This window comes from Parasteatoda tepidariorum, chromosome 7 (assembly GCF_043381705.1).
Source record: "Parasteatoda tepidariorum isolate YZ-2023 chromosome 7, CAS_Ptep_4.0, whole genome shotgun sequence".
NCBI classification, from domain to species: domain Eukaryota; kingdom Metazoa; phylum Arthropoda; class Arachnida; order Araneae; family Theridiidae; genus Parasteatoda; species Parasteatoda tepidariorum.
In genome coordinates, this window is record NC_092210.1 from 80,270,019 (window position 1) to 80,282,328 (window position 12,310).

The following is a 12,310-nucleotide window of genomic DNA, read 5'->3' on the forward strand; positions in this document are numbered from 1 at the left end:
CATAGGTTCCCAAAGTGGTCCAGGTGGACCCCCAGGGGTCCATAGGAGACCACACGGGGGTCCACGTAGACATGAAAAGAAAACAGGGGTTCACAAGTTGTAAGTGGGGGTCCACGAAAAATTTTCTGGTTTTCATAATAAAGAACAAAAATTTTGACTTGGATTTACCTATCTATGTAGGCAGGTAGCATCATTCACTAGGTAGGTACTCAAAAATATTCGAGACTCAGTTCAAACACAGAATTGAATAGAACAATAGATAATAGTACAAGTGTACACCACATGTCGAGACTTGCAAAGTGCCGCCCGTTTGCCCGCTCGCATTTAAATACCCTGCATGATGATTTCAAAAATAGATTTGAAGATATTCTGTCGATGGAAATTCCACCATGGATCATAACCCCATTTGATGAAGAGGCGAATGTGGTTTTACTTGAGCTCAGCACTAACGAGGAACTGAAGGTGAAATTTATAAATGGCTATCAAACATTTTGGCTGCAGGCAGAAATCCCCGAAAAATATCCTGGGCTGTGGGAAATTGCGAGAAAATTTTTGATAGCGTTTCCCTCGTCATATCTTTCGAAAGAAGTTTTAATGCCGTTACCAACCTGTTAACAAAAAAAAGGAGTAGATTGGACATCACAGAACGGGGAGATTTGAGATTACTTCTTACAAAACTGAAGCCAAATATTGATAATTTGATGTCAATTCATCAAGTACATCCGTCTCATTAAAAGTATGACTATTTTTTATTGTTGATTTACATTTCAGAGTTGATTGTTGATTGTTTGTAATAATAAATGTTTATAATTTTGTATAACCACAAGTATTATTTTAATAAATAGGACACAAGAAAATGTGCTACTTTCTTTTTTCTTCTTAACACCCCCAATTTAGGGTGATTAGTTTTGGGAATACAGTAGATGTAGCAGCAGGGGGTCTACCGAAAGTAGTAAAACTTTGAAAGTGGTCCACGAGAAAAAAAAGTTTGGGAACCTCTGGTCTAAGACCATCAAGCTTCAGATCGTTGGTCATCCACTTGCTATGGCAGTAAAGGCGTTCGATGCTCAGTGCTAACTAGAATTCCACTATCAGATTGAGACCTAACCTCCAGAATCACAACGGGCTATTGCGGGGAAACGCTATTTACTCTTTGAAGAGAAGAATCACATAAAAATGCAGGCAAGGCTCATGTGTTTTTAATTCTGAAGAATCATATGTAAAAAATGCAAGTATTCGCTCCTGCATTTTTAATTCTAAGGAAGTCGACTATCGACTAAATCCTTGCAAACAAAGCTAAACATAGTTCATACGCACCTAGAAAAAAATTTAAAAATTACAGTAATTCCATTATGATAAATTACATTTAATTGCGCCTGTATCTATCAAAATATTTCATCACCTCTTAGTAGATGTGTCAAAATCCAAAAAAGAATAATATTAATTGTTTTATTCTAAAATGAAAACTTAGGGTAAGAAAGCTGCTTTCATACAAATTTGATATCCTTTTTCAAATCTTTTCAGGTCGTATGCCATTAGAAAAGGACTCAATATATTGTTATAACACAGGGGTCTGTCCAGACATTTTGTGAAAGGTCCGTTTTTCGTGAAATTGTGAAAAAATTACTCACATTCTTTCAACCAAGGTCCGCTTTTATGAATTCATGCAAATAGGGTCCGGTTATTGCAAAACACTTTTTCAAGGAGTTTTTAAATTGTAAATAGGTACAAGATTATACTCGGCACTGTAAGATTATAATAAAAAAAATTAAATTTTCAAAAATAAACAGCAATTGCTGCTTCCAAATTAGAGATGCAACATACAAATATTTGGTATTTAGCCTATACTGCTGAAATCCGAATATTAATTTCGGACGAATTATGGAAGAATCGTCTGCCGAAGACAAAACTTAATTCGTTTACATCCATCTTTCTTGTTTCCTGCCATGGGAAGGGTTTATTCGTTTAACAAAACAACAATGAAGATAAAAAAATTTGTGAAGGGTCCGATTAAAAGATAAATTATTTTGTGAAGGGTCCGTTTTTAAGTTAAAATATTTTGTGAAGGGTCCGTTTTTATGAAAAGATATTTTGTGAAGGGTCCGTTAACGGACCCAAATTTCTTCTAAACAGACCCCTGTAACATTTACAAGTATTAAAATGAATACATTTAGTTCAAATGCTATTTAAAAAGTATTCTGCTCTTTGGCTCTGAATGACCTCCAAAATTACGCAGGAAGCAATTTCAATACAAAAGCATTAAAAATGGAGATTTTTCTTTAAATTCACAAAGCATAATTAATGTATGAAATATCGAGTGAATGGCCACATTGGTTGTGCTCTTTTTGATGAAATGACCATTTTGCATAAATTTTGATGATTTTTGCTGATACAGCGATCAATTTCAACCTCTAAGATGGGATTGTAGGTGATTTATTGATATCAATCTTATAACTGCGAAAATATTCCACAAGAAATTATGTTCCTACAGTGTAAAATCCCATGATCTGAGCTGCCAATTCTGATCACGAAAACAAAAAATATACGACCAGAAAATGACTCCAAAAGCTTTTAAAAATTATCGTTCGGGAAAACACCTTGTCCTCTCATGTCAATCAATATTCTTGGTTTTTCAGGTATTCTACTGTCTTATTCTTTTTGTTAGCACAAATAAAACAAAACTTAAATCTTGCATGGGACACCCATCACAACCAATGTACAGCGAATGCAACAATAGCACATTAAACAAAAGATAAATTAATTTTTTTAATTAAGAACTTCTTACTTTGGTTTCCACAAACACAGCTTGGACATGGTCTAGAATTGTAATCAATTTGACATCCTGCATTACATTTAGGAGGAGAACACTGAATCATTGGACCGTCTGAAACAACATCAAAATTAATTATAAAAAGAGTAGAAATTATTACGTTTTACTTAATATTAAAAAAATATATATAATAATTTAATTTGATTAAATAGATAATAAAATTAAATTCCACAACTCTTGTAGTATTGGGTTAAATAAATTATACAGCAGAAATAATTAAAAGGATTTATTGCATGTGTCAAACAGATATTTACTGAAGTATGATCTCAAAATAAAAAAGATTTCAAAATGTTTAGTTGCACCGTTCGAAAAAAAAATAATATTAATAAACAGACCAGACTGAATAGCTTTCTGTCTAATGATAGGATTTTCACGTTCTAGGACTCAATCTTAATGGTTCAAGAGGGTAACCTTAAACATGCTAATTAATTAGTGTAGACGATATTTTAAGTTACGAAATCAGATACAAAAACGTATTTTCTCCGAATAAAGCTAACTTTTTTTCCACCGAATCGGATCAAAAGTTATTCAGGTTGTTCATTTTATGCATATTACGCCACACGCATTTACTTATATTTATTAAATTTCCCACAGTTATTTTTTTGTATGGAGAAACCTTAGGAATTACCTTTAGTTAAGTTAAAATTGTAAAATTTTTTGTAGATGAAAATTATTAATAAATAGCTACATAATCTTGTAAATTTACACCTGCAAATTTAATTTCTTACAAAGAATTGCGCAACGATTCTCCGACACAACGTTAAATAACTAGTCTTAGCGTAGTCTTCCTAAACTTGCACTTTTTTTTACCACAACCAGTATTGAGTAATGATGAGATAATAATGAAATAATGATGATGGTTGTCCTTATTTGCTCTAAACGCTGAAATGAACTCATCGAGATTTCTAATTATTAAGGGAGACCCACCAATGACACCCATATATTTGAAGTTTGTAATGCATATTCTTATTAGACAAAAAACTTAGATGCTCTGTTAGAATTTTCATTGTAAAATTATGGTAAAATAACCGTCAGCAGTTCGTCTACACAGTTAACAGAGATACCAACTGCTCCGGATGCGCCATAATACTTTAAAAAACGGTAAACAACTACATACTAAAATTTCCAAATATTTTACTAATTTTGTTTACTTTTTAGACGGTGTAGCGTGACTCTAATGAAAGAAAATGGTGAGTTATATATGCTTTTGAACTATTTAGAAATAGTGGTGGATAAAAACCTAATAAATTGAATTTATTAAATCAAGATTCACATATTAATAAACTACCACTCGAAAATATCTATTTGCTGTCCGGAGCAAGTTGGCATCTCTGAGTTAACCGTGAAGTTTACGATAAAGAACATATTTTACCTTTACGGTTTTGAAACTGTTTTAAACTATAAAAACTAAGAATACGAAACTATGCGGTTTTTCAACCATTTACGAACAGCATAGTTTGAAAACCGTAAAAAAAAAGAAATTTAACAGGAGTCTGGGGATTGCTTAGCAACTTTCTGGTGCTGCCATCCATGCGTGAATGAGAGTATCGTATTCTAAAAACACAAGGTCACAAATAAGATCACAACACAGGGACACGAACCCCCGTTCAGTACGTGAGGACATTGATAGATTAACTCTCTCGGCTATAATATGTTTCCAGCTGCAAGGGATTAAGTGGCTTCATAAGGTGGGGCGATACAATTCAAGATGTTTATAATATTATAAAATTATGAACACTTTAAAAATGAAAAACATGTGCGCCACTTACTCTGAAATGAAAATAAATTAAAAAAATGTGACACTCCAAGTCACAGATAAAATTTTAAAATTTTTCTGATTAAAAGCAACTAACCGTAAATTATTATTATTTCTACAAATGCAACTAAAAAGGGACATAATAATTTAGAAAAACTATAAAACATGAGAATAACTGATGTACAAAATAAATAACTGAAAATCTAAAAATAAAGCAACGTGGAATAAATTTATAAAATAAATATGTGGAATAATTCTTATGATCTGAATCTGAAGTTCTTCCCCGTGAAATGGTTATACATCAGAAAATATTAGTAGAATAGAAATTTTATAGAAGCTTCTTTGAACAAATACATTTTCCTTCGGGCAACAAAATCAATAATTTGAACATTTCAATAAAAATTTTATATTGCACACTTTTTAAAAAAAAAATTAGCACTCATATCATTAGTAATGCTTACTCTGATTTCCGCAAACACAACTAGGACATGGTCTGGCATTATAATCTATCTGACATCCTGATTCGCATTTAGGAGGAGAACACTGAATCGTTGGCATGTCTAGAACAAAACATATTATTTTTAAAAAGAAAATTAATAACATTAATAGAAAACTAATGATGTTTGATGATGCTGATAATGAGGATGTGTTTTGAAACATTTGAAAAGACCTTGCTAAGAAAATTTTGCAATCTTATTAAAATCACTTCAGAGAAATTTATCGGAAAATAAATAGATTATTGCAAATAATTTATTTTTATATATTATGTAATAAGGATGAAACATATGATTTTGCAACATTTCCCTATTTTGACGAGCCCGAGACACTGATGGAGAAGGAAATCAGCAATGAATGGCAAAGAACTTCTCGTAAAAAACTGCACTCAAGTTATATATATATATTCCAGTAAAAGTTGGAAAAAAATAATAAGAAAACAAAGAAAAGCACGGTGGTTAGCATAGTAATTATAAAAACAATCAGAATAATGACAATAGGGGCTTGAAAAAAAAAAGGCAATCTTGAGACAAAGTTACAAGAAATCAAAAATAATTTGAAAATAAAATCTGATACTGCCAGACCCAAATGTTTGACTATACGTGACATTGATCTACGCATTAGGCAATACAAAAGGCAAAAGAAATTAATGTAATAAAACAATAAATTTTTAATATTAATAGAACATTAATGAAAATTAAATTTTTGAAATAAGGTCGTAAGTTAGATATTATACGAAAACTAAGAAAAAGTAAAAAAAATTAAAAATATGCTTTTAAAATCACACGCAGAAAAATACGAAAAATGTTAAATGCATTTCATACTATTTTATTATCTGCATTTTTCAGTTTTTCTTTTAATAAATGAACCATACTATACAAAAACTATAAAAAGCAAATTTTTCATTTGTATGGTTAATATGCATAAAATCAATTGTGAACTATTTAAAACAGTACTTTTCTAACACGGAAAAAAGTCATGAGAGTTTAGCATATATATTACCATGGCATAAATCTTTTTTATTTGCATTTAGGGCTTGGATAAAAATTGATATTAATTAATGATCTATAACTTTGTGTCTGCATTATTATGCATTATTATTATGCATTATTATTATTAATTACTTAACATGCATTTTATAAATACTGGATTGACAAATATAGCTCATCAGTAACGTCATTAAACAAGTTTGAAAAAACGATTGACTTTTCAAAGGTAAACAAAGCAACATTTGGTCAAGTTTTACTCTGCTGTAGACAATATTATTAAAAAAAATATATCCATATAATGATAGTGCAAGATTTAAAGAATTGTTATGTTATTTTTTGTGCATTAGTAAAAAAGAAATTAAAGCAATTTTTTACCTATAAATACAAGTTACTTTATGAAGATGTTATGTAAAAATAAAAAGTTATTTTTAAGCAATATTTTTCTTTAAATTAAAGTTAATCTTAATGCAATTTAACTGAATAATTTATTAATTATTATATAGATAAAAGTTTTACTAAAATGATACTTTCAAACAAAATAATTTGAAACAGTCAAGCAATATAATCAAATAAAGTTCATATTGTTAAAATACCATTATCTTAAAAGTTTAGGGAATACGTTGTAATTATTTTTTTTAACAAAAAAATTGTCATTTTGTTTTTTGTAAAGCTCGTACATACATGGTATCTAGATTGCCCTTGTGGAAAATTTTTATTATCATTAAGATACAATTCAAAATGACTGAAAACAGATATTGTGAAATATTGAAAATTATGTTGGAAAATCACTAAAAATAGAGAACACCATACTTCAAAAAAAAAAAAAAAAGCACCAGCACTTTATATACAGGTGTATTGCTTGACAACAAACTAAATTTTGCCGATAAATTTCCATTCGATAAATACAGTCTACAAAACAGATATTGTGAAAATATTAAAAATAAATTCTGTAATCACACTAAAATTATTGTCTTTTGATGGATCCCTTCGTATGTGGGAATAGAAAATACTGACCGAATAAATGACCATTTAAACAACTCGACAATCTCCTAAAGGACATGCTTATGAGAAAATTATAGATAACCTCAAACACGACCAAGCAGCAAAGTCAATAGTTAATTCCAATATCCAAGACAGTTGGAAAGTGCGTGAGCCATAACTTTCCCGTTGGAAAGCTGTGGCAACTAAAATCAGACCATGACTGCTTGACAGAACATCTGAATAGAATAGGAATATTTCCATCAATTATTCGTTAAATCTGTAAAGTGGACATGATGAATTACGTGGTAAAGTTTAAATAGAGAGTCTCAGAGACTTGGTGAAGTTGAATATAAATTATATTGGACTACTAATACTTTTATGAACTGTTATTGATCCGCCTTTTTTTTTTTTTTTTTTTACTTTTTTTAAATTCTTTTCTTGTTTATGTTAAGTTATCTTGGTAGTTTGTTCATGTTTATTTTATGTGTGTTTGTTGTCATTTTTCTTTCTGCTGATCCTTGATTCTTTGTGAGACATTGGGCTGCCTGATCACTATGGATTAAAATACGTAAGGAATGTTGTTGTGTTAAATGTTGTCGTAAATTAATAGCTTTGGAGATTTCTCAGATAAAATCCAAAGTAAACTGTTAATGAAATTCCTAAACCTCGGTAATGTTCATGACATAGTAATGTAAAAATCATAAAATGATTTGTAAAAAGTTAGTATTTTTAATGTTATACAGAAATACTATAATAAGAAATACTATAATAAATTTCTAAAATTTATGTAAATGTTTTCTCTAGATTTGTTTTTCACTTTTTCCTCGTTATCAACCAAAAGCATTTTAAGAGAATTCTATATATTTGAGAAAATAAAAGAAAGTTTCTAATAAATTTTGTAAGATCAAGATAAATTGATGTTTGACTTGATACCCCCAAAACAATTTCAGCCTTCGGGACATCCAATAAGACGGTCCAAAAGTAAATCCATTGTGGCAAATAGTTCTCTGCCATGAAATTGTCGGATTCATAGCTTTGTAGTTACTTCGTGTTTGCCTAGTAATAGTTCCAGGCAAGTTCTTCATCGAAAAGTTCTCCTATTTCATTAAAAAAAACTTAGAAATACGTGGCTTTTATGTATAAACAGGGCGCTGGATGTAGTTTTACAAAAAAGTAGGTTAAAAGGAAAAGAGTTGTATTATTATTTGCTGTTACGTAGTTGTATTAATCCATCTACAATAGTCAACGAGAGCATTTGCTACTGAAGTAACAAAAGTTAGTATTGTCATAATTTCTTTTATTTATGTCTAGATCAGTGATTCTGAACCACTGTGCCGCGGCACTTTTGTGTGCCACCAAATTCTTAAAATGTGCCGCCAAATATTAGAAATGATACAATAAGAATTGTAATGCTTTTTTTTATTATAAGTAAAGTTTAAATTAAAGAAAAGTATGTGTATATATATATATATACATACTTCTTGCAATTTTTCCACGCTTTAACCGCGTAAACATCTTTATCGGCGATTGTATTGTCTCTGACAATCTTAAAATAAGATGAAAGTGTTTAAATTGTATATGACACACAATTTTAAAAAATGTTGTAAGAGCTAATCATTAAAGTAAGCTATGCAATTAATAAACAAATTAACAAAGGATAACTAAAAAAACAAATATATAAAAAACAAATTAACAAAGGATAACTAACAAAAATTAAGCTAACAATTAATAATTAGCAAAAAAACTAGTTAACAAGAAATCACAAAAAAATAACAGTTAATAATTATAGAAAACAAGCTAACAATTAATAACTAGCAAAAAAATAAATAACTGTTACTAACTAATAAAAAATTGGTCGAAAGAAATAATTAATCCCTTAATAAATGTGCTTTTGTAGTACATATTATTTTATTTCACATTCAAAATTATTATCACAAACTATTTAACACAGTGTAAAATAGGTAATTAAACAACTTTTAATCTAATTTTTTCATTGTGTGCCGTCAAATTTCGAAATCGTTAAAAGTGTGCCGCAACGAAAAAAAAGGTTGAGAATCACTGGTCTAGATATTAGGCTTTTTATTATTTCCTCTGCTGAAATATATTCCTATATTATTAAAGTAAAAATTTTAAACTTACTAAAATTCTTACTACTTCAATTGAAAATTTTCAGCTTATTATATTATGAGAATTTAAAAATTATCCATATTATGGAATTAATTAAAAATTGATTTCATTATTTAAATTATTAAAATTGTTTCTATTGTGTATTTAAAAATTATTTCTATAATGAACTATGTTTATTTAGAAATAACAAGATTTTAAATGTCAAGCACATTTTTGATAACAATTTTTGTTATCGAAAATGATTTGATTACTTGATTTGATCAATGATCATTTGATTTGAATGAGAGATTCGTCATAAAAGAATGGGCCATTTTATGCTGCTGAAATTTATGTGAGTGGGTGCACATTAGTATCAATAAATGTTCATCAAAAGTTTTTGAACAGAAAGCTGGTAAGTTTTTAAGATGTGTTGGAGATATTTTAGGATGTTTGGCATGGATGAGCATGAAATGTTACTTGAACCATAAATTTTACTTACGCGAAATTTCTGTTATGTTATACAAATAATGATAATTGTGGTTAGAATAGCCTGTTTCTTTTCCATCTTTTAAATAATATAAATTCATTTTTATTAAAATAACTACTATCAAGGGATTGGTGGGTATTTGTCCTTCTCAATAATTAGAAATCTCTAAAGGCTCCCATGAATATTTCAGACAAATAAAGAAATTTTTATGAATCATGAATTTAAATTCGAGTCATCTAGTCATTAATATCATCTAGTTAAAAAAAATACTTAATCTTTGTGCAGTTATTTGTTACGTTTATTTCTTTTTTATTATGCGTGAAATTTTAAAAACTACTGTGACTGTGTAATTTAATTTCATCCCCCTAAAAAATCTTGGCCATGGTTCATATATTATATAAAATATGTAATTTTCTGTTTCGAGGTATTTTACTTATTATTGCTACGCCAGTTTTTATTCTGTTTTAAAATGCACATTGGTAATGAAAGTCGAATTTCATAACACGATATTATGCAATTCTATTCGATTTATATTACTAATAGTTTTAAATTTGGTTAACAGATAGTTTGAAGTTAGAGGAAGGTGACTGTCAACATTAGAACATTTTATTCTAGCGGGATAAGAAGGGAAAAAAAGGAAAAAGAATTTTCTAATTGGTTAAGCGTTTACCATTATTTTAAATTTTACTATAGACGATTCAATTTTTCACATATTTTAAAAGTAGTATCAGTGATAATTGCTAGCTTATAACTTTATTTGATTTAAAAAATAGTTTATTGCACGTATTAAAATATTTAATTCTTTTGCTTTCACTGAGTCAGATAAATTCAAAGAACAACATTACGTAGTAGCACGCTTGGTTTACATCCCAAAATTTATACTTTCAAAGTTGTCTGATACCGCACTTTTTTTTTCATTTATATTTATTCTTTTAAAACGTGTTTCTATAACATTATTTACTTAAAATCAATGTTAATTGAATAGAAAAAAATTTAAAGGCAAAATGAATAGGAACGTGATAATAACTCATATGGAAGAAACGCAAAAAATCGCATATTATTATTGACGACAATGATGCTTAATTGATTTAGATAATCTGTGCACATTGAAATTAAATAAATAAGCTATGTACTAAAACGCAAAAGTTATGGAGTAAAGATATTTATTAAGCTAGAAAAACTGTAAGAAATCCTCATACTATCATAACGACAATGATGTTAATTAATGTTTGTAATATGTTAATTAAATATTTAAAAAAAAGTTATGTACTAAAAAGCAAAAATAATGGAGAAAATAAACTTATTCATTTTGGGGAATGGTAAAAAATCGCTTTATTATTATTGACAAAACAAGCTATGTACTAAAAAACGAAGTTATTGGAAAAAAGGTTAATAGGAAATTCCTTTTGGAGAACCGTAGTAACTCGCCATTCACAGATGATGTTTAATTATTGTGCACTATTAACGTTAATATGTTCTACTGATTTTATGGTAATCGGTGCTGTTTTGATAAGGATATAGACAAGGATAAGGACAACGGATTTTCCTCAGTTCCAGAAAATATTTTTTTCAGTGGTAGCAAAGATAGTGTATTAATATTTTAATGATTTAGAATTAAAGGAACTTTATTCCTCTACTACTTATAAATATTTTAACCGTAAATTAAATGTCAGATAGAGAAATGGCAATCGTCCAGAAACCGTTTCAAGTTCTAATAAGAATTCTGTTTTTGTAAAAAAAAAAAAATAAAAAATAAAAAAAAAATCTTATTTAGGTGGCTGTCACTGACAAATGTATTTTTCTCAGCTGTATACAATTTTTTTTACATAATTCTAGAAAAAGCAATTTTACATGGCAAAATACAAAATGTGAGCGAAATCAGTTGGTTCTTTGGAAATCGAATTTAAAATTTACGACATTTTTAAATTCGATTTCTCACATACTATTTGACAGATTTCGTTTACATTTTGTACTTTGCCACTTAAAATTAGTTTCAATAAAATTATGTTCTAATATTTAAAGTATGTTAAATCAACAGCACCTATGTATTTACAGTATGCAATTCATATTCTATTGCTGTCCTATTACACAACAAATCCACAAAGAATGTTGCTTGAAATCTTATTTTTTAAAAACATTTTTCACGAATTTAAAAAATTTTTAAACACGCTGACTGCTCTCACACGTTGACATGCTTAATCGCACTTTTTTAATTTAAACCAACAATTAACATAACTTCAATGGAATCATGTATGTGAATCTATACATAATAATAAACACGGCTGTGTGTGTGTCTGTAATCACAATACAGGGTGGTCCCGAATTCATGGTACAAACTTTAATGGTAGGTACAGAACATTGTAACAATGATTTATTGTATAGGAATGTATAGTCGCAAGTGACGGGGTGAGGCGTAAACAGGGGAAATAAAAGGAAAGAGAAATGGAGTGATCGGTTGGTATCATTGCCGGTAGAGGGCAGTAGTGTGCAGTTTGGTGCTCGATGGATTGGGCGTGGTGGACCAATCCCTTGGCCACCCCGATCTCCCGATTTATCGAGCCTCGATTACTTTTTATGGGGACATCTAAAGCATCTTGTTTATGAGACTCCAGTTGACTCAGATGAGGATCTCGTCGCTCGCATATCTGTAGCTGCTGCAGGTGTGC

At 29.3% G+C, this 12,310-nt stretch overlaps 1 protein-coding gene across 1 annotated transcript in view; it reads right to left on the bottom strand.

Annotated features, from left to right (window-relative positions):
* LOC107446012 (kielin/chordin-like protein) overlaps positions 1-12,310 on the bottom strand; it is a gene marked incomplete in the record, with an annotated part of 171,960 nt that overhangs the window by 59,112 nt on the left and 100,538 nt on the right. Inside the window, 2 exon segments of the mRNA XM_071183690.1 lie at positions 2,786-2,884; positions 5,048-5,146. Coding sequence (XP_071039791.1) covers positions 2,786-2,884; positions 5,048-5,146 — 198 coding nt within the window.